Here is a 24,299-nt window from a genome sequence, read left to right on the forward strand (position 1 = left end):
CACTTTCCACGAGTCCACTTCTTCGTTTTTTTCTGGAGCTTTCAGTCGTGCTGTAGACATCCAGTTGCCATGGAAATATAGATTGAAGATTTTCCTGAACACCTCAAGGACTTTTCACGCAGGTTGGACAAGACAAAAAAAAGAAGAAGACAGTTTTCACGACAACAGGGCGTCTTCATCTGCGGAGGAAGGTTGGTGGGTTTCGATTGAAAGCTCTGAAAAGCCACTAAGTAGACCCTGTGTCTGTCGAACTTGTGTTTCCAAGGTTAAGAACGAACTTTCCATGGACTCTTCACACAATCACAGTGAATCGATGACAGTGAATATCAAGAAGAGACAGAAAAAGAGTCGACCACATGCAGACTCAGTGCACGTGGCCAAATCGTGTAGCTCCTTTTGTAAGCACGGTTTATTGGCACACATAATGGTAAAGCATACATACCAGACATCAGATATGACACTGAACACCTCTGCTATATAATGTACAAATGGTGTCTAATAATACTAGGCTCAAACATATTTAGAAATGTGTTAGCTTCCTTACAAATGCACAAATAAATACCCATAAGATCCAATTGTATAAAGACGTCCGCTCTTGCCTTTCTTGACCATTTTTCAAACAAAAGTCCAACAAAAGAGATCAGGGATATAGTATCAATTCAATTAAAAGATTAAAGAACAAGTCGTGAACACAAAACACGGGGGGGGGGGCAGTTCTGTGGGGTGGATGGGACTTGACCTGGGCGCTGTTTTTAAAATGTAAAATTCTTCACTTATGTCACAGAATATACAAGAAAACCTGAATGTGTGACTGTGTGGTCGTTTAGTAAATTTGTGGCTTTGGTTCTGCACTAGCTAAAGAGGAACGGGGCGGGGGGGGGGAGGGCATTTAAGAGTTTTCTTTTTTTTTTGGACAGAGGCAAACCAGCGTCCATCCAAACCACCCAACAGAAATCTGAACCTCCTGTACAAAAACAAAAACAGCTGCCATATCCAAACTGGTTTCAGGGGGCTGATTTACAGTGGACGAAAGAGACTCCACTTCTATTTACAGAGCTACAAACCATTGTAACAGTGTTCCCAAACCGATGAACCCAACAAAAAGGAAAATCAGACTGATGCATTTTTTTTAAAAGTACATATATATAAACAAAATAAAAATCCTATAAAATCATGCAGGAAAAAGGCTTTAGTATCAGTTTGGGAGTTGGTCGTTAAAGGGAACCAAGTCCAATTTTGGAGGAGGGGAGGGGGGGAGGGAAGAGAGAGAGAGAGAGACAAAACAAAATAATATCAACATTAATGCATCAACGCGTGTCGGCAAAGTTCACATACTGATCGGCAAAAATTACAACGTGATTGCAAAGGATTCTGAGAGAAGCAAAAATACCAATAGACTACGAACACAATCAAACTGGTTTGCATGAAATCACAATCTGTGACCACCGCAGCAGAGTGGAGACGAAACAATCCCGGGACGTGAGAACTTTTTTTATTTCCTCTTAATTGGAAATGGAAATAAACAGCAGCAGCAGAAACAAACCAAACAGCCGCGTGGATTTCTCAATGAGAAAAGCTAATTTGCCTCAGACAGTGTTTGGCTCTTGGTGAGAGACGCCTCCATCGGCTCTGGTTAAAAAAACACCTTCTTCACGTTGAGCTCTCTATGTCTTCTTTCTTTTTTTTTTTGTTGTTGAGACATTTTGTTTGTTGTTCTTTACTCCTCTTCTTTTCTTTTCACTGTCTATTGACGGCGTGATGACTTGCGACCTGCGGGTCAACCAATCACAGCCGTGGTATTCCACTAGACGAGAGGCTTGGAGCGGGGGGGGGATTTGATCTGGAATTTTCCACTGCATTCTCGAGACACAAAATGTATTTTTTGATATTTTTGAGTTTCTCTGTATGCATTTCATGTCTGTGGATTCTGCTGCGCAACGCTGCCAGTTCTCCGTGCGCTCCCAGGTGATTCATAGAAGAAGAAAATATCCGGGATGGACAGATTTTTGAGTTCCCAGACAGGGGGAGGGTTGGGGGTTTGATTCTGTAAAATGTTGTGAGGCGTGTAGAAGCACTGCCCAAAGGGGAAAGGGGGAGTAGGTTTAAAAAGTCCATCTGTTGCTTTCTTCTTCTCTGGTTTTACTGGGAGGGCTGCGGCGCCGTGCTCTCGGGCTTGCTGTCCTGGGAGGCGGGGGGTTTGCTGCCCCAGGGGCCGTTGTTGCCGAGAGCCGGGGAGCCGTTGAAGTCGTCCTCGTCGTCCAGGCCGTTGGTGGCGTCGTACTGCGTGTTCTCCAGACGGGTGATCAGACGCTCATCCTCGTCCCCGAACTCGCCGCCCATCAGGGTCGGCTCGCCCACCACCATCACGTCCTGCAGAGAGAGAGGCCGAGAACAAGTTTACAAACTGAAAAGAGGGAAAACAGGAGAACCTATGATGTTGTTTATACCTCACATTGTGATCAAGCTGCTTCCTGTCTTTACAAATGTAGTTGAGCTACTTAAAAGCTCACATTATACTAATGAATTACGTTCTGGTGATATTTGAATGTTGGCTTTTACATGGTGTGAATCACCTTTGCACTGGAAAGCAGCTGAGTTACAATAAATCTGTAGTAGTCCAGTGGAGTTTTGAATGGATTTCTCAAGAAAACAAAGGGCTTCTCACAAGTGAAATCAGTGATGGCACATTAGTGAGTGGGAAACTGTATTTACTTGATCAACTTTTGTATTACTTTATTGTAAAAGTGACTTTTATAAGTGGTAAATAAACTTGATTTGACTTTATTTTATAAATATCTACACTTTTTACGTATTTAGCAACACGTACAAAAAGGTATTTAACAATTCTCGCTTCTTGAATCTATTTATGTGTGTCTACCATTTCGTTTCCCAGCTGAATGAGGGACGGTCCAAAACCCCCACAAGGGGGGGGGCAGGATATTTCCCTGCATCCACACAGAACCCCTGCTCGTGGTGAAACAACAGTAGGAGTGTGTGTGTAAGTGTGTAAGTGTGTGTGCACATTTCGTTGTGTTTGTGTATTTATAGGTGAATCCGTTGAACCCGACCTTGTGGTTGGTCGACCCCTCCGGAAGCACTGTGTGCAAATGAAACCTTCCTGAACACAGTGGATTCCCCAGGCACCCAGTACCCCCCCCCAATCGATACTCATCATGTAAGACATATTTCACAGAGATGGTCGTCTCACAGCGGGTCAAGGAAGGAGAGGAGAGAGATTTATCCATTATCCGCTGATATCTGTGGCATGAAGGATTCCCGACAATTCCTCCGAGACACAGAAACACGACAAGAAGCTCGTGGAGATAAATTCCTTCACATTTCATTCACAAAGCGATTCTGTTGATAAACACACACCGGAGAGTAATTTGTGAATTCTAATATTTGTCAATCGGCTCTGATTCACGGCCGGATTTCTTTGTTTACATCAATCTCATCTTCCTGTGACTGACGAAGCATCTCCCTGCTGGCGAGCCCCCGGCGCCACCCACCGCAACCCCGGGAAGAAGCTGTACAGTTAAATGGAGCGCATGCTTCACTGGTCATGTGTGTCAACGCTGCCTGGCTCGGGAGATCTCGCTCGCCTCTACCATCTCCTCTGCAGCACACACACATAGACACACACACACACACACACACACACAAACATGCACTGACTGGCACACAAACCAAGATAAGTTTACTGTACAATCACACCTTAGCACACAAACACGCAATAGCACACAAACGCAGGCAAAAGCACTCGAATGCACACAGGGATTAAGACTCAACACAACGATCACAAGCCTCAAGACGCGGAGTCTCACACGCGAAACCCAAGATTTGTACACAAAAATCACACAGAACAAACACGCATGATCACTTCCAGCAGGCGTTGATGTAAACATACAAACAAGACAACTTCACACACACACACACACACACGCCCCCCCACTGCTGCAACACAAACACACACACACACTTTGAAGAAGACCACCAATGGGGAGAAGCGGTTTATTTATTTGAGCCGTCCCCGAAGCCCCCCTAGCGACCACTTCTCCACCCCACTATGCCTTAATCAGGCTAATTAATTTAGGTGAGCTTTTCAACTAAATGACAATATCCACACTGATTTGTCAATTTGCATAGCTAATTAAGTCATTAGCTAAAAACGTACTGATTGCCAACAAGCCTTGCATTCGCCATCTGTTCCTGTGAGGAGGCCTGTCAACCCACCTCTGGCCAATTTTGGGTCCACAAAAAAAACAAAACGTCTCTCCGACAATCACAGCTGGCGGTTAGCCCGGGACTGGGGTGCGCTAATTGTCAGCTAATTAACACTGTCTACTCGTCTACTCATCTCGTTAAGAGTTAGCCTCTGCGCTAGCTAAGCGGAGCGGCTATGAATGGGCCAACCCGGCGATGATGAACGCCTCCATTCACTGCTGTGTCATTAGCGTGAGCCTGGAGGACATATCTGCTCCTCGGGGCCTCCGAGGCAACAAGTGGGAATATTAACACAATGTGGCGGGAACGGAGAGCGGAGCAGTCGCTTGTGCAGCATTGACATAAATTACTGGAACAGAATTTAGATGATAATAAAGTATATTTTAGCCAACGTTTTCAACATCCCTTCATCTATTCCTTATTTAAATAAAGAATATATTCCTCTTTTCTAGGTAGTTGTGTTATTTTGTTTTCTGACTTCATGCTAACATCTTCTTCATGCTCCTGCTATCTGTTTGTATGTCTATCTCCTAAGTCACTGTTCTTTCTGTTGATCTGTTTGTTTCTTGTGACACAATATCACCAATAAAAACTAAAGAAGGAAAACACTGCAAAATACGACTTTAAATCTTAAGATTTGGAATAATCTGGTTCACTGATGTGTTTTTAATAGTTTTTAGATAGAAATTGAGCTCGATAAATAAGATGTATTAAGTTTTGGATGCTCACACAATATTCCTCTGTGAATAAATCAGTTTTCAGATTTAGTTTTTTTATTGTATTCATCAGGAATAAGCCATATTCTTTAAGGTCTATAATACTCAATACATTAAAGCTTCAAATCCAAGCAGAAATTCTGTCACTTCGGAAATGAAATCACTTAGAAACATGGCAAAGTTTTAAAGTTCACAAACAATTATGAAACATTAATAGGACTTATGTCTGTTCCAATTAATAGTAAAATTGAAACTTTGGGTTGTGTTACAATTTGACTACAGTGTCATGTGATATCTGTGGAAGAACCAGCTGAACACAAAAGTTAAAACTTGAGCAAAAGAAGAGTTGTCAAAAAAGTTGAGGAACAGAAAGAACTGAATATTCAATGTTGTTTACTTGTAATGGATTACTTCTTACACCGTGGTATTGCTACTTTTACTCCAGTACACAATCAGAGTTCCACCTCAGTTAACTCACAACATTCAAATGAGAAACAACCTACGTTAAAACACTCAATCTGAGCCACTGGAGGTCACTGTTGATCATTTTATAAACACCCCGTGCCTCCCTCACCCACACCTCCTCTCCTCCAGCCACTGGTAACCCCCCCTCCACCCATCCCTCCATCCTCCTACCACCCCCCCCCCCCCACCCCCACCCACGCCATTCCCCTTGTGAGGGTCCACTCCTTATTGTCATTGGGCTCACGTAGGCTTGTGCTGAGCCACAAACGAACAACTTCTCAGACAAAGACAGCAGGCATGCAACATATGTAACCAGCATGTTAGCAGCCACGCCGCTGCCAGTCTTTAAGAGCCGTGTGAATGCAAGAGGCATGAGTGTGTGTGTGTGTCTGTGAGTGTGTGTGCATGTTGGGGTTGGTGGGTGGGTGGAGGGAGGAGCGTTGATGGAGTATACTTTGTGCATGTGAAGGAGGGCTGGGGGTGGAGGGTATATACAGATATCAGTGATAATGAGAGCTGGAATAGAGCCAAACTGCCTTCTAGAGAGAAAACAATTGCACATGCCGCGAGTGAGTGTGTGTATGTGTTTGTGGGTTTGTGTGTATGTGTGTGTTTGTGTGTGTGAGAGCTACATTATGTATGTGTGAGATCCAGAGAAGCAGATACATGAAGAGAGTGAGGGCAGCAAATCTCAAAAGATGACAGGACAGTTAACTGTGGGACAGAATATAGAGGGACAGGGCCATATGTGTGTGTGTGTGTGTGTGTGTGTGTGTGTGTGTGTTTGTGTGTGTTTGCATAGGTGTGTGCAGAAAGAGTGTTTTCATCTAAACTGCTCAAAAACGTGAGCTAAATTATGTTTTCTAGCCGTGAGAGTGCAAAAGTGGAGAAGAACGACCTGTACCGGAGGAAGAAGTCCAATCCAGCTATAAAGGGACACATCCTAATGGTGTCCCCAGAGCCTACGACTGGAAAACTCATAGAAATATTAGTCCTAGTTAATAAACAGCAAATATGTTTGGAAAAAAAATTAAATAAAGTCTTGTTTACATTTTGAATTGAAAGGGAATCATGTCAATCACTGAGGGAGCTGCCAAAAGAACAACATATTTAATTTGTTCTTTTCATTCCTGTAATAGTAGACGACAACATGTGGTTTCTATTGTTAAGTTTAGGCTCACGAAGAACTGGACTTCTTAAGTCAAAACATATACTGACGTTTTATGTACTGTACTTGTGTTGTTTTTGTTTTACTTCACAAAAACGTCATAAACCTTAAAGGATAAAGTGTTCTGTATTATTCACGCACTCACGCACCTTTTCCCCGATCCCAAAGTGCTTCAGACCGTAATCACACACTTCATTTCTCGGAGACAGTCTTGCTTTACTCAACCCGGAGAGTGAGTGTAGAAAAGCATTAGCACCCTTAAATATCCCATTAAGCAGAATTAGTCCTGGCGTCGGAGACGAACACACATTAGCGCCGAGCAGCGACCCTTTAACGTCATGTTTGGATTCAACTCACTTTCTAACGCAGATGGAGCGACGTGCAGCGAGTGGGCGCACGATAAATAAGTAAATTGGATGCAGTAGTGTAAATATAATACAGTATGTGTATAATGAACAGCAGCGTTTGGAATAAACTCAGCAGCGATGGGCGAATCCTCGGGGGGGAAACGTGGTGCAACACTTGGCTGTATAAGAGGCTGTTTAACCTCAGACTGTGTCAAGTGCCCTGTTATGGAGTCATGGAGGAAAATCACACTTTCATATTCAGATACACAGGACACAGAGTTTTAAGGACAGATGTCTTTATGTAGATTAAGTTTCTTGAGCAGAGGGGAAAATGAATAGATTGAATATAACTGATCGATATTGGTTTGTTGTGTCTGTTGGTCTGTCCGTCAGCAGGGTTAGGCAAAAACTACTGAGCTGATTCTCATGAAATTTGAGTTTGAGTTTTGCCCATGAGATAAAACCCAGAACAGTTTGGTTTTCTTTAACATTGTGAGAGGCATTTATTCTTCAGTTTCACCTATTTCCAAGGGAATATTTCAAAGATCTTTAGGAAAGAAATCTGCTTTTACGATACTGATATGATTGTGTTTGCAATTTGGTGCAGCTTGATTGAATCTAATGGACATGACAAGGTTATGTCTGTTTATGCAAAACCTACAGGACAGATCTCCATTATGGGCCGGGAAAGAACCAATAACATTTTGGTGCAGATCTGGATCAGGGAGCCGATCGAGGATTTCTTAATTTCTCATTCTTTAAAGTTGCAAGAGGGTGCAAGGAGCAGCATTTAGAAAATATATAAATGTGTCTTGATGAAAAATATCAGGCATATTTGATGTCTGAGAAATTTGGTGCAGATCCTAAATAAAAATCCAGATCAATTGAATTTAAATGTGGTTTCATACATTTGAATGTATTTATTATTGGTTGGTTAAATGTCATTTCAGATTGTATATGTCGTTTTTTTCTACTTGATGTGTGTATTTATATCTGCAGCAGCATCGTCCTCCACATCCATACAGTTCTATAGCTGCTGAATACAAGCTGCCATCCCTGTGGGCTGCTGTGAGTGCAGTGCCTTGCTCAGGGGCATTTCAAGCTTGGTGGCTGTAGAGAGAGGTTAATGTGTCACTCCTCTCCCCCGCCCACATTTTCTTTTATTTATTTATTTATCTGATAAACTTGCTCGAGCAGCGGGGGTCAGCTCAGTCTTACTCAATATCACATTCTGAGAGTTTCACTCCGAGAAAAACTGCTGGAGAATTTAAGTCGGTTGCAACCAATTAGTGATTTGACACAAAGCAGCGAGAGGAACACTTTTAATTCACCCTCTTCACTTGTTATTTATAAATTTAGCTCCTCTTGTACTATTTTTCCCGCTTTGATGATTTTAATGTCAGTTGTGTCACTTTTTATGATATTTGATGTTTTGTCTCTTTGTCTTGTGGGGCGACATGTTGTCATACACGTCCCTCGGGGTTTCTTTGTCTCACTGCACGGGTTCGGCTTCCTCTCCTACCCTCTCCTCCTCCTGCTGCTTTCTCTCTCTCTCTCTCTCTCTCTCATTCGTGCAAATAAATCTAACCTAATAGCTGCAATACCATTAGGAATTTTCTCCTGCCTTTTTGTAACCCGGCAAACAGGCGTGTTGCGAGGACATATAGAGAAGAAGAGGAGGCAAACCCGAGTGGAGCTGATGCTTACAGGTACCTGACTGGAGAGGCTGAAGTTGGTGGCCGGGCTGCGTTTCTTGCTGGCGGTGGTGCCCACGCTGCTGTTGGCGCTGCTCGCCGAGTTCTTCCGTTTCCTCCTCTTCGTGGTCGTCTGTCGGGCCGGCTCAGCCTTGGCGCGACCTGCAGAGAGAAACAGAGGTCATGCCAGATAACGTAACGCATACACACAGAGACAAGGTGTAGGGCTGTGTGTGTGTGTGTGTGTGTGTGTGTGTGTGAGGTCATGCAGGCTTGGACTTGCAACATGCTAATTAGGCGTGCAGACAAACTTATTTGAAATAGTCATAAGAGAAAGCAAACGCACAAACAAAGAACTACAACGATCCGTGCTTTGTTGTCTTGCAGAGGTGAAACCGCAGGAGCGTTAGCATCTTCCCAGACATGCACTAGTAAGAAATAACCCCGGCCTCATTTGCATAAATGCTCAACAATGGACCCTGACGCTCGACGTAATGCAAATTTGTTAATGATTTCAGTGCTGCACCGATTGCCACGTTCCTCGATAGCACGGGCCAGATTAAAACTGCTCTGCTGTGGCAGGAGGCGGAGGTGTTACTGAATGTGCTTTTTTTCTTTCCCACCACCGCGTCCATTCTTGCACATTTCTTGCATTTCTATGGCTGCGATTTCCTGAGCATGACCATGTTATTGGTTTAATCATTTTTAGTTGTAGCCGGCGCTGGAGAGAATCTGTCCTCGCATGCGTTACACCAGCATATGCAACATGTTATTCATTCATTCATTAGTCAGATCTTTCCAACGTGCATCCATGATAATCGTGCACAATCAACACTGTGAGAGGGACGATACCTTTTTTGTGATTTGTGGGAAATATTTCCGTTTTGAAGTTCTGTGGGTGTCCAGCTGTAACCGGAGCTAGAATCAGTTCAATTCAATCCAAGTTGTAGAATAATTATCATTTTAAAACAATGGAACAGAGAACGAGACCCAGAGATGACAACAGAGAAAAAAAGACATTTAGTGGAATACAGATGCAATTTAACACCAGGGGAAACTTATGCTTTTCCAATTATGAGCTATATGTAATTCCTAAAGGTGCAATTACACCGTGAGTGAAGTCATTATTATTAAAAAAAAGATTATAAAGTGATGACACAGGTTAATAGAGATCTTGGAGATTCTAGTATTTATAAAGGAATTTTATGTAGTGCATAATTTATGAGTACAGAATTCTGCCAACATTTGTTAGAAAACATTATTCCTTTTAATCTCAAGTGAGACAAGAGAACACTGCTGTGATCTTCAAACAGTTGTCTGAAAATGAAATACATTTTTCTTACTGATCACACCGAGGGAGATGCTTTCATATTCAGTTAGAACAACCAGCGACTGGTGAAACAAACAAAACTGGAACTATAAATCAGAGCCAAAACAATAAGGGGATTTTTTTTTATCAGCATCTTTCTTCTTTTGATTCCTGGCTTTGACAGACGTGTGTGCAAAAATAAAAGTGGGCCTATTGTCAGAGACAATCATTTCTGTTATCCAACCAGTTTCCTTCAATGCTGAACCGGTGACGCACTAAAATCACTTCCATTTCCACCAAAAGGACTTATCGGAGCACAAATGGGCCTGCGGCTTCCTTCCTGGCCAGATCCCAACCAGCTTCCAGGCTGGAGAAGAATTGCAGGAAAAAGGGGAATAACAAGCTCGCGATTAAGAAAACTGCAATTCCAGCTAAACTGCAAAAGTCAAAATAAAGACGGATGACATGAGACGACCCTGAAAAAACACTTGTCTTAAACCATCGAACAAACTGGGGAGTTCTTTAATGTAAAATAAAAATACTAATACGCAGCTGAGCATAACAAGCACTGCAGATACAAGAATAACACTGAAAGCTGTGCATGATATAGACCTGCATTAGCCATTTCATGTGTTCTCTTTCCATATGAACAATTAACCGTACATCATCAGTACAGGAGTAGTTTTTTTTCTTCCTTTTGACTTTATATTCATAAAATGCTTTCCATGATTTTCCTTTTCTTTGAAGGACGTCAGTGACACTGGGGAGCCGCTGGCCGGGGAGCTGGATCTACTGGTTTGATTACACCCGGCACTCTTAATTAAAGTTACACAGGTCTGAGTCAAAGGCTTTTTGACTGGTGTTGGTTTTTAAAGACATCTCGTCACGGCTAGCTAAGCATTGCAGTAATTTGCAGCCACTCCAATGTGTCCACCAAAAAATAAATAAAAAACTCAGCCTACTCTTTTCTCTCCCAGCCTGAAACCTCCCAGCCAATTTAAGCCTGGTACTTTTCAGAAACCACCCTTAAAAACATCAATCATGGAAAAAACTGAGAGGCCCGTTCAGATCGGCAAGATTCGAGAGGAGACCCCGGCATTCAGATTTATTTCACAGACCTGACGACAGAACATATTCCAGGGGTTAAATCATATAATGGTTAATTTGGAAACAGCAATAAAAACAATCTGAGATATAAATACTGTTTTTTTAAATCAATCATGGTCGAGAAAATGATTTACACTAAATACTGAATTCACAGCATTTTAGAAAATATAAATATTTCTGTTTATATCATAGACTCTACATGAAAAGTGAAGCCAGCCGACTCGACCGCCACCTGGTGGCCGTCTGCGGTATAGGTCATAAACCCTGCCTCCTCTATGTCACTGCCCGGGACACGGACCAAGCTAAAAGGTAAAATAAATTGTTCTCAAAGATGATGTCTGTCATATTGTGTAGTTCTTATCACAATAACTGATTATTGTGTTCATGTTCCAAATAGGTTTGGTTTTTAATTTAGTTTTTTGATGCTATAAAAAAAGGTGTGAAACGTCATGATTGACAGCTGAGACTGACTCAGGATTGGTCGAGCGCGTGTATCGACGGGATCTCACTAACGAGGCTCAATCCCCCGATCGCTACTACACAGACTCCAAATTCAGAAGATGGCTTCAATGCTCCACAGTGTCAGGAAGTGAAGACTTGTAGTCCATCTTTATTTACAGCAAATGGTTAAAACAGTTTTTGTTATTTGGTTTTCATATAAAACGATGTTAGACCTAAACTGTTAAAGGGGACAAGATAATTATCTGGAGTTTAAGCGCAAACCAGAACAGCTGATCCACGTGAACCTGTTCCATCATGAGAGCGTAGCGATTTGAGGTATTTACCTGGTGGGGCGACCATTCTCTGCCATTTTTGGAATAAGCAGGTCTTGAGACAGTCCCGGGGGCTGAGGTTGTAGGTCTTGTGCCTTGACATGAGCTCCTGCATGGGCTCCAGGATGACACACAACTGTGGACACAACAGCACAAACCACACACATGTCAGTGTAAAGCTGAAGGCCTCTTAACATCTGATGAGAGAACAGAAACAATGGCCGTAAAGACACAGAGTTTGTTGCTTAATTAATCACAGCACACTGACTTTGAGGGATTAGCTTTGTAGTAAATCTTTTTTTTATAGACACTATTAATAAGGAAGCTTTAAAAAACAGGTTTATTGTCAAGTGCTTCGGAAAGAAGGACAAGGAGACAGATAGAAGGAGAAAGATGGGCAGGACGATACCTTTTAATATGAGCTGTCTTTGTTGAGCTGTTTACAACTCACAGTAAAAATGTGAGAGACACACACTCAGTGCAGACACTCACACACACACACACACGTTTGTCTGCCTTGTCTCTCCTTAAACACAGCGAACCCACAGAGCGCGCTCCCTCATTCCCACACTGCACTCCAACAATATTCTCCACCTAAAAGACCTTAAGTACAATATTCAGTCAGGAGAGAAACTGTAAATCTGTGGTGATCTGCGGCGAGAGGAACCCGGGGTCAGCCTGTCATCTCTAATACGTCAGGCTTAGCTTATCCAGATAACATCTGGATCACGTTAGGAGCGGGTCAGCCCGACTTCTTCACCAGCAGGAATCATCCAGGTCGATGCAGTCGGAGGACAGTGATTGGACGACCACTGATCAATACATGGTTTTCCGCCTATGTAACAAAACTATGTCGACAACTAAAGGAACCTGGAGAGTTCATAACTCGGTCAACGCCCCAATCTCTGCACGTTTAAGAAAGTGATCCTGGATCCGCTCCAAAATTGAATGGGTTCTTACCCTCCAGAGAATGTAGTGGAAATTAGTCCTTTTCTTCAAACTAACACCAAACAAATACAGAACTTCCCAAGCGGAGGTAAGGACCTATAAGTAAACTCCACAGAACAAATGTGGGAATGTTAAGAATGTGCCTCCTGCTGGTTTAATATGAATATCACACTGTCTTTCAGTCAGATTCAACAACTTACAAATGAACAAATATGATGATAATCTAATATAATAAACAGTTTACTTTTAATTCAATCAAGCTGCACCTAATTGCACAAACTGATAGAGATCAGTCCCCTATGTACAGCTTATTTATTTTAGATCTATGAATTATTCCCTAGGGAATCGGTGATGGTGTCAATAAACATCATTTTAATGAAACAAATCCAGAATCTGATCTGAATCCTGAGTTCAACGATATAGAATCGGTGTGAAACATCATGATTGACAGCTGGGAAACAGGGGAATGTCTAACCAGGCGAGCGGTCGTTGAAAGTTACTGTGAGTGTTTCCCAAAGTGCGCCTAACTGCCAGGTCAAAGCTGTAACTTGCCCAAGGGCACTTTGATAGTCATTACTGCGAGAGAGGACACTGTTAATCATTCTCTGCATGCTCAAATGATCCCGTCCGACCTTCAGCATCACACCGCCACCTCCACATTTCTGATGTCAGGTCTAATCAGCACGCTCATCACCTCACAACACCTGGAATCCCATGTTCAAAATGCCCCGGCGTGCGGTCGGGGGCTTTTTAAACCAGTCCTGCTAACAAGCGTGGGCCGGCCTGCTTACGTCAAATTACCCTACACACAAACACAATGTGTGCTGCTGCTCCCCCGTTAGGACGGCTGTGTTTTGATGCCACGCAGCTCGAGGTAAAGTGAACATCCCTGCAACAGACTAATCCCGTGTTCTCCCCTGACACAGTAATATCCCTCCACAGCGCAGCCAACGAGCCCTGGCTCTCAGCCTGAAAACAAGGGCTATTTTCAGGCTGAATAGTAGGAAGCCGGCAGCTCCGATACATGGAAAGGCTTAAATACTCCAAATGAAAAAAAGAACGAAAGTGTTTGTGTGTGTGTGTGCCCCACAGCCACAGCCAGGAAGCTGTCAGTCTCCTTTGGAAGGACTGATAAACACGGGGAAAGGCCTTTTCCAGAGACACGTCGCTGCCAGTTTAATGTGAGGAAAGGGTGTGTTTTACCTTGACACCCATGATAACAGTCGGGGGAAGTATCATTTGCACAATGTTTGACATGTTGAATAAGAGCGACTAAGCACCAGCAGTTCCCACTGAGGGGAACTGGGATCTCTGGGCTCAGAAATAAGCAAATCTACATTCTACTTAGAATACAAATATATAATTTTGGGACTTTCTCGTGATGTTTGCTTTGTTCTTGTGCAACAGTGTAAGTTACTGTCTTTAAATCTCAGAATAGTTTCAAAAGGATGCTGCTTAAAGGCTTCTTAAAGAATTTCACCTGTTAAATGAAGGGTGAGTTGTTAAATCAAAGCAAAACAAATCTTTAAATCTTTCATTTCTGTGTCTTTTCTGGCAAGTCTTGTTTCAAATGTAGATTCTAGTTGAAGGTGTGAAATGAAAAAGACAGAAACAAGGTTTAATCGTCATTAAGAGGAATATTTTCGGTAGAATTAAACCAGATTTGTTCTCTGGGAAAGTCAACCAATTTACCAATTTTACCAAACACATGGTAACTCCTATGGAATATATTTCCGGTTCAGGGGCCACTGAGGCCGAGCAAATCATTTTCTACAAAGAGACAAACAACTTAACCTCTTCCATAAAAACGCATGTTGTCAGCGAACAGAAAACAAACAAGGCTTGATCCCCGTGTCATTGTTTTATTAGTCCTGACCATCTGAATCCCTAGAATAGAGGACAAACACTAAATCTTCACTGTGTTATTACAGATACTTGAACTATGTTTCCATTTCTCGTGTCGGTGGCATTTCAGTGGCTTTCTGCTTATAGAAAAATCACTGTTGGAAAAAAAAAAAAAAGAAGCCTGCTCCCTCTCGCCCTCTCTCCCTCTCTCCCTCTCTCCCACTCTCTCTCTGTGTGTCTTTCTTCCCTCAGTTATTATAAGCAGCGGAGGTGCCTTTCCCCGATTCGCGCGCCATTTCACAATTATGAGTCTCAACAGGGAGCGTTCATTAATGTTATGCTAATTTTCTGTATCCAATTAATTCTTCTCTCTCGCCGTCTCTCTCGCGCTCGCTCTTGTTCTCCCATTTGGAAAGCGTAGCTGTCAGTCAACTGTGGCGTCGGAAAACACACACACACACACACACACACGCACAGAGACACACACACACACCCACACACACACACACACACGTACACAAATAAAAGCCTGTGAAATAATCACTAATGTATTCAGCCGGCTTATACTTCCCATTTCCGTAAATCATATTGCTGCGGTCAGGTAGAAAAACATGTATATGCAGAGGAGCAGAGAAAAAATAAATAAGTGCTTATTTGTTGTTTTGATGCCGTGCACTTTTTGAAATTATACACTCTAGTTTTCAAACAGCCAACAGTGATATAAAAACGCATTCTGCACATAAGCTCTCAGCTCCTGTACGACAGAGACAAAGAGTCACATTCACAGTCAGGATATGACCTCAGACACACTGAACAGAGAGAGACGGCGAGAGGAGGGAAAAATGGAATTTGAATATTTAAAACACTGAAAAATACCTGGTTATTTAAAAAACTTTGACAAAAGAATTACCAATTCACTTTAAGAACCATATTAGCCAAGACAAAGAAATGTAATATTCTTCACACTTAACACAGCTTCATGAAATCCAGAGGCTTTAGAATCAGAGATTTAGTTTGAAAACATCAGTGACATGAATCAATAGCTTTAAAAATGGACAGGCAGTGTTCCTTGGTCTGTAAGTGTGAGGAGACGAGAACAAAACAAAGACGGAATGACAGTCATAGACATCGCAAGCACACAAACACACACACACACACACACAGACACACACACTGAGTCTTTACCCTGAGGTAGTTGAGGGTGAAGTTGGTCAAACCCATGCGAGTGATGTTTTTGGACAGTTGTTCCAGCACCTGAGGGTCTTGTGCCTGTAAAGTCAGCAGCAGAGAAAATAAAATAAAATAAAAGTATTACACACATGTACACAGCACATACACAACACGTGAGTCATAACACGTCTATATAATGTTGTGTTTGCATTCAACTGACTACGACTAAAGGAATTGTCTACAGGCAATTAAGGCTAATTGGCTAATTCCATCGGATATGCACAATCGACACATTCACACCCTCGAGTCACGAATGCAACTGTTTAACGGTTATTGCAGTTTCTATTATTCTGAATGGAAGAATTTCTGGCCTTCATTTCACGCTGTCTTCAAACTGTGGGCTAATTAATCAATATTAGTTTGTCATCCCATTTAAAATTCCGCACGTTTACGATTTTCTTATCTCGACCGAATTCGATGATAACGGTGAACAGGGTATGTGCTGCGGAGGGGTGAGGGGGTGTGGGGGGGGGAAATCATTAATATATATGAGCTGCATTATTCACACGTCAAATTCATTAGAAAATAGCACTGGAGACAATTAATAAATCGTGAAATAGAAAGTGCATTGAAACCATGTGTTTGTTGAGAACGTGTAGGAGTGAAGAACAAATGTTAAATTAGAACTAGGCAATGGGGGAAAAAGGCAAAGGTACCAATTACAGGAAGACATCTGATTGAAAAAAGGAAAACAAAAATCCCATGAAGACACATAATTATTCACTGAGCTTGTTTTGGCGCTCCAGGAATAAGCAGTCAAATTGTAGAAGAGAAATCTGTAGGTGTTGACGGAGCAAAGCACAGCCCAGACCGAGCCGGAGCCGGAGCTCGCATTCAGCGCCTCATGAAAAATGCATAATTCTATCTCCACTCGCATCTCCGTGTGGTGGAGAGTCAAGAGGGAAGAGCGAGGGAGCCCTTCTGTAGAGTCAGCGGGCGCCACGTGAGTGACGGGAGGAATCGGGCCAGCGAGCGGTATTGGCAGCCCGGGCCGATCGGAATCTGAGTCACTTTGCTCATCAAGTGGAATTAGGCTAAATGCACTGTACAGAAATTTGTCTTGGCAGCGCCGGTGCAAGAGACGTGTCAACAATTTGTAGAGTGTGTGCGAGTAAACACTGGCCCATATGGTGCGGGGACAACAGAGGCGCTCGGTTCAAGGGGCCGGAGGGAGACAAACAACAGAGTGAGAGCTGCAGGGAAACACACTCTGAGAAAGTCAAGATGCACGACGGCGTCCAGAGTGCACGTATCAAACCTAATGTAAGAGGAGTCAAGAAGTTCTTTAAATACAACTTATTCAATCAGGGTTATACTTAACTTTTTGTGATGAGGTGAGACTTTACAAGTTAAACTAGCTAAAGTAACAGATGATCATGTCTTACCCCCTATGGATTCATTATATAAACACTAATATGATGTATGGCAGTGTATAAGCGTCTGTTAAGCTTATATCACTGTGTTTACTGTAACAGCTGTTACATCGGTACCGTGATGCATTATTTGTTTGTTTTGTGTTTTGCTGCCATAAATTTTAATGTATATTTACATCAGGGTTTGAGTTGCACACAACTGCTCGACACGCCATGTGTGTAAAGGGGATTTGTATGTGGGTTTGTGTGTGTCTGTGTGTGTGTGTGTGTGTGTGTGTGGGTGGGTGGAGGGGAGGCGGGGAGGGGGTGAAGCAGATGTTAGGGAGGGAGACGTAATGTCACTTGAAATGATGTGCAGCTCCTGCAGGGTGTTTGTGTTTCTGCATTTTTATATTTTTTCAAATCTACTTTGTACTCCTACTCCTCGTTACAGAGGGAAATAGGTTCTGCAACTTTTTACTTCTTTTACAGTACTAGGTAATTTGCATATTGAGATGTTATTTCAACACATGATCAGTTGATCAAAAAGTAAAACCCATGTGATAGAAAGGTATAGTGAAAAAAGATCCTACAACTTTAAAATGCTGTTCACAGCAGTGACTCTGGAGGCTATTTTCAATATTGAGAGCATTTTTAATAATTCAATAACATTTTGCTTGTAGTACTTTTGGTTGGACTTTAACTTTGGCGTACCTGTACACAAAGTTACCAGGAGTTTTCTGAAGGGACGTATTAAAGTTTGACTTTCACCACTTTCAAACTTCATGGAGTAATGACACCTGAGACAGCTGTCAATCAAAGGAATCAAACCCTCAAACATATTTCTGCTTAGTGGAGAATCATCAAAACACTTTGTGACGACTGAAACTACTCAGACCAGATTGTTTTGTTGAAGAAATAGAATTGATTATAACTTAATATAAGTAGAGACTTCAATACAGATACATTTCTAAATCCCAGGCCGTCAAAGTGGTATCATGGGTCACTGGTGGTAAATAAAATCTACATTTCCCTTCTTTCTTAACTCTTCAAAACCAAAATAATTATGTTAAAAATGGAAAAAGAGCCGTAGTTCAGCTGGAATCAGAAGGTGTGTTCTGATATCTGCATTTTTTCTACTTTCCTAGTCTGGCTCCCGAGAGTGTCTCTGCTTTCATTAGTCCAGGCAGCGATCAAAAGAGTGAACTCACACACACACACAGATCACTGCAGATCTGGCCAGGAGCCACGATACCCCCCAAGTATCCCACTCTCTAGGAATTAGTGTGAATACCCACAGGGGCCAATTTATTGGTGAGTGAAATTCATATGAAGATTTGGCCAAAAAAGGAACATGGCAATGGAGCAGAGCAGCCGCTCACACACCTTAAACTAGAGCATATTCTACCATCGCTGTTTTTTGTTTTCTTACCAAAACCATCTGACTTCTCTGTTAAAAGAAACCATTTAACTTTATTATATATAATAATATATGAAATGTGAGGAAGGACTTCTGTAATATTTGAAACTTTAATTAACGGCCATTGTGTGAGTGAGGAATAGATGCTTCTCTGGTTAGTTAATCTCCTAATACATGTTCTCATGAATTTCATCATTTATTAGTCAATCGGAGTCCAGTGCACAAGTCGAGATCGACAAGATGTTAACTTGCTAATCTTGCTGAATCTAAATGTGTTTATTTTCTGGGCTTTTAGCTAAAATTGGAGCAGATTGTTGATTTCAACTACTTTAGTTGTAAAAGATTTTTGTTCACAGGCACAGTAAGCAGTAGGAAAGTAACACCGTGAACATTACACAGTTTTCTGACATGTGGACAATCTCCCTAAAGCAATTAGTTGTTTTAATTTCCTGTTTTTTAAAGGTACAATGTGTAACGTCTGTCTCTCAATCCAAACAAGAACAAAAGACCTGTAGTTTGATGGTGACATGAAGCTGTCAAGTCATTTCAGACATTTTAACTCAGAATTCTTACATATTAGGGGGGGGGGGGGGGGGGGGGGGGGAGAGTATATGTTGCTTCTTTAATTCTTTCATTAATGTGTTTTTCTTCCAAACAGCTATATGGTGCCGTCTCAGTTCAGAATCATTAGACAGCAGAAACCCCTTCTGCCCCGGCTGCACTCCACAGCTCCACCGACTAAATGTGTGTTACACTTACTGGAATTAAGCAGATTATTAATTCGACCTTGTTTTTTTTCCCTCCCTCACTCTCTCTCTCTCTCTCTCCTTTTTCAGACAAGGGCCCTGTTTTTTTATCCTCGGTGCCCTTTGATGTCTGCAAATAAATTGGTTTGCAAAAATCCCTCCAAACTGCTTTGTTGGCGTTTAAACCTCATATCCTCATGAATAACTTCAGGTGGAGAAAAAAGAAAGGGAGAACGTGTCCTGGCCGAGAGGGGGGGGGGGGGGGACCCTCGTCGGGGTTCAGGGAAAAAACAACAGACCCCGAGAACCCGGGTGTTTGTTTTGTCGCGTGTTGGTGATGTCCCACTCACGTGCATGGCCAGGATGCTGCGAGGGATGAGCTCCCGGTACTGCCGGATGGTAAAGTGCCACGTCTTGATCCTCATCAGATCGTCAAAGGCAAACTCCAGTATCATCCGGCCCTCCGTGCAAACCTGGACAAAGATCACACACACAGGTTGTTAGCGTTGTTTCCTCCCAGTGATCTCTTTAACTGGCTTTTAATGCCACTCCGTCAGCTGACCGGGGATCAGCGTTTATTGGCCAGGCGTGATTTTAATAAAACAGAATACAGAAAAATAATAAAAAAACAACGACCCTGGAAGCGTTTTATGTCCGTTTTGGAATTTGTTGGAGGACTCTGTAGCAGGGAGAGAGCTATTATGCGCCCGATATTTACTCTGCTCGCTTCCCTCATTCAGAGCGGCCGTCCTTGGGCCTCTCAACACATCCCGCTATTTCTTTAAAAATGTGAAAATAAATGTAATCTGGAGAGGGGTGTGTTTACGCCCGAGACAAAAGGACTTCAGGTCAGAGAGAGTTGCCAATTAGGAGAGAGAGAGAGAGAGAGAGAGAGAGAAAGAGAGAGAGAGAGAGAGAGAGAGAGAGAGAGAGAGGAGAAAACATTTTTTCGCCCCTTTAGCTGAATTCGGCGCTCGGCCCTTTCGCTTCTCCCGTATTTCGTTGCTGTGACAACCAGGGAGCAAGAGGAGAGAAAAGGAGAGAGAGAGAGAGAGATAAATGGAGAGACAGGCAGAGAGAGAGAGAGAGAGTGGGGAAAAAAAAATCAGCTGATTAGTTGGCATGGCAACGGCAAAGATGTAATCCCAGCAGACCGACTCTAATCAATGCCCCCAGCGCAGATGGTCTCCTGAGGATCAACAAGAAAGAGGCTAGCGGCCATACTGCAACCCCCCCCCCCCCCCATCCCACCCCCCCTCCAACCACAACCACAACCCTGCCACTCCACTCCACCCCCCCCCCTCCCACTCCTTCCCACTCCCACCCCCCACCCCTGCTGGTCACGTGCTCCACCGTTAACTCCAACACGTTGAGTAAAAAAAAAATAGAAAAGCAGAATAAATAGAGGCTGGAGCTGCTGCCTCGACTGGAAATGTAAAATGTTCTCAGTCTTTGTGCAGCCGAGCGTCTCCGGAGTTTTTCAACTGAGCTCACAATGAGGACGTGCAGAGGGAGAGTTTGGTTCCACAGTAAAAAAAAAACAAACCACATGAAATAAAGTGGCACCAGTTATTACTGGTATTATTAAATTGGCTAAAAGCAGACAGCGGCAACTTCTGAGAGACACTGGTTCCTCTTTCACTGTTTTACATGAAAGTCTCTATTTGATTTTAACTCAGGGAGCCTAAAGTTATAAAGAAGAGAAAGTTACACTTTCTTTACATTGTAGATATGTATATTCTTTGTAGTACCTTGTGTGTACATGTATTTTGTACTTATTTATACCTCTAGTGAGTGTGTATTTCACCATTATGTTTAAACTGTTGTAAAACTGTGGGTCTAATAAAGGACTTATATCTTATCTTATCATGTTCTGTTATTATTTTCTTTTTATTAACGTGTTGATCGAAATGTAAGCTACAGAACACCTCTTTATATATAATTAATACTTCTATTCTAACTATAGCGTACACACATCACATCAACATTTGGACAATTCACTTATTAAGTATAAAATATTCTAATGTTAATATTATTTATAGCTTTAATCTATTTTCCTTTTTATATCCAAATAATTCTTCAGGTCAATACATTATTATCTCATGACAAACTACTTTTTCTGCCAGTAGACAAACACCCACACCTCTCTTCACTGTGACTGAGCTCCGAGCTGATCCAGTGGTTTTACATCCCAACAAATCTGGGATCTGCTGCCTGCTCGGACGTTCGGCTTGTCTCAGCTTGATAAGTGTGGATTAGACTAAAGCAATATTTAGAAATAATCCCTGGTGTTTAATGAACAATGAAAATCTTTTTTTTATTTACTCTAATTCCAGCAGCAGTTTGTCCGACAGCTGACCTCAGAGTTCAGACTGAAAGTGACGGAAAGACTTGTGTCACCTCGACATCTGAATCACAACGATGTGTAGTGTGGATGTAAACCATTGCTGTCCATGGCAGAATCTGTATTTCCACATTTGGTGATCTTAGGTTTTTTAGATAAACTAGTAACTCATACCACCAAGTTTCATTGAAATCAGCCCAAGTTCATAGGGGTGAAAGCTCCAACTCGCTGCCGCCGGTGATAAATGGGGTTAATGGTTTAAGGTTAGAGTCCGACAAAGTACTTCCCAGTGGAAAGTAGACTTTCTCAAGTCCCCAGCAACTCACCTGCCCAGTTTCACGTTGACTGGATGAGAAAAACTGAAGGACAGACTGGGACTGACGGAGATTTCTGGATTTATGAGCAGGACAGAAGGATTAAATTCCCCTTCATGTGTTTAAACTCCAATTCTTAATAAGATAAATAAACTATCTCAAACCCACTGGATTATGTAAGAAAAAAAAGATAATAACGACATTATTCAGAGTTTATTGAAAGACTCTGCAGAAGCGAAGATGTTCATTATATTCCAAAGAAAGTAAACTTAAGCCAAATGATGAATCTACATATTCTTAGAGGAGCATTATAAATATATTCCCTATATGTTGAGTTAAATAATCTTCATGGATCCCCAGGTTTTCAGCCCATGTTGTACTTTTTCTTTTCCTCCTTGGAATGAAGTCATGGTCATTAGAGGTTCTTCCCCCTTGAGCCACTTAAACCTATTAAAGGACAAAACACTTGGGCATGTATGAAGAAATAAATTATCCTTCACATAATTCCAACATGTGTGTTTTTAGTGGTTCTGCAGCAGCAGCAGTGAAATAACTTGTGTTTACCAGTGAACCAGCGTTTCCTGATGGTCTCCAGGTGCTGGAGCACTTCAGTGAAAGCACGCTGCACTATTGATTCTGTTTTCCATATAGTGCCGGCTGTGTCTCTTAGCCTCAGCTATAGCGCTTAGTTCTCTCCGCCTCTCTGAAACTGGTGAATTAATTGTCCCGCAGCCTGAATCCGACCAGCAATAAGAATCACTTTAATTGCAACAAATGTGCAGGAGTTTGTCTTTGTGGCAAACTGCTGCAGAGATATATTAACCACCGATGCGACTGAGGCAGCTTCCAGTGTCCGTTCCATCACACAAAGCCATTTATTCCTCCAACTGGTTCGAATGGAATTCTGGAATAGCTTTGGCCATATTTTGTTTTAGCTAAACACTGTTCCCCCGGGGAAACTAAAAGGAGGAATAACCCCTTAAATTAAAAAGTGGTCCATTAAACGGTACTGCCCCCTCACGGAGAGTCCCTCATCGATTCAGGAGCGGGGTCATAAATCTTCCACCCGTCGGGGCTGAGTTCAGGGGATCTCCGGCTCAAAAGAGCAAGAAAGAATAACAGCGCCCCGCTGCTGAGACACTACTCAATACTGTCCTCTAACATGACAATCTATTAACAGCCGGGGAGCCGAAGGTCATTAGATCGATTATCATGAGCATTCACGACCGCCCTCCGGTGCATATAAACAGGTTCAAAGTTGACTAAATATCTTCAATTATATAGCAAGGAGGTGCTGACATGTCTTATAAACACAGTAACTCAACTCGCCCTCTGCAGGGACAGAGAGAGGAGCCTGACATATTTAGATCACAGCATTAATTGTTATTTACGGTTATTGCAAACATAAATAAGTGAAGGGTGCTATAAATATGGTGTTTACAGCAAATGTGTCCAGTTGACGACTGAAACATTGAACCTCAGGCTTGAAACATCGGCTTATTATAGCAGATATACATCAATATTGTGTATATGTCAAATAAAAAGTAAAATAAACTAAAGACCACAGACGAATCTTAGTAGCTTACTGTCCTTATTGATACGGTTTATATGAATTGTTAACAGATTTCTTTTTATTGTCTCAAGCATTAATATACGTCTCATGCTCCGGAACTCACTCATCAGTCAAACTGTCAATTAACTTGCAGCCGAGAAACTCATTTAATAATCTACCTCAAGTATTTCGGAGCCAGGAAATAAAGAGAGGCACACCTGTGAGCCTGGTGCCTCCACCCGCTGTCAGCACCGAGCCGGGACGTCAGAGTCCCCGGTTAGACGTTAAACAGACACTGCAGCAATAACCGCGGGCGGCCATAAGCAATCACACAAATCAAACAAGTGGGGTTAAATTAGAGGAGCACCTGAGACGAGTAGATATCCAGTCAATAATCTGACTCATGTGAACAATGCATGAGTAAATAGAGCAATCACACATCTCATGATACATCTGTCGCCATACAAACACTTATGTGAAGACAAATAGGGCATAGACAACACAAAATAAACACAAGAAGTCCCACTGGTAATAAAACCACTTAAGACAGATAGGATTCTTTCACACCTTGCAGGAGGATTGACGTGTTCAGTAATAGAGGCAATTCAATGCAATGCTAACATCGATATAATTTAATATCTATAATCATAGAAATATAAGAATTGCATTTCCAATGTGTCTGAAATTGGAGGAACTGGAATCCAAGCAGATCCTAGAACCCTCCGACCACTGATAACACAAAGAA

At 42.2% G+C, this 24,299-nt stretch overlaps 1 protein-coding gene across 4 annotated transcripts in view; it reads right to left on the reverse strand.

Annotated features, from left to right (window-relative positions):
• Positions 1–391: 391 nt before the first annotated feature.
• ldb2a (LIM domain binding 2a) overlaps positions 392–24,299 on the reverse strand; it is an 80,351-nt gene continuing 56,443 nt past the window's right edge. The window contains exons 4-9 of one of the 4 annotated variants that reach the window (XM_062394004.1): positions 19,695–19,817; positions 15,782–15,865; positions 11,816–11,939; positions 9,467–9,520; positions 8,634–8,776; positions 392–2,370 (exon numbers count right to left, since the gene is read on the reverse strand). In XM_062394004.1, coding sequence (XP_062249988.1) covers positions 2,140–2,370; positions 8,634–8,776; positions 9,467–9,520; positions 11,816–11,939; positions 15,782–15,865; positions 19,695–19,817 — 759 coding nt within the window. In that variant the 3' untranslated portion in view covers positions 392–2,139. Of the gene's footprint in view, positions 2,371–8,627; positions 8,777–9,466; positions 9,533–11,815; positions 11,940–15,781; positions 15,866–19,694; positions 19,818–24,299 lie in introns of all 4 variants that reach the window. The other 3 variants (XM_062394003.1, XM_062394002.1, XM_062394001.1) reach the window with 3 other exon arrangements.

This window comes from Platichthys flesus, chromosome 8 (assembly GCF_949316205.1).
Source record: "Platichthys flesus chromosome 8, fPlaFle2.1, whole genome shotgun sequence".
NCBI lineage: Eukaryota > Metazoa > Chordata > Actinopteri > Pleuronectiformes > Pleuronectidae > Platichthys > Platichthys flesus.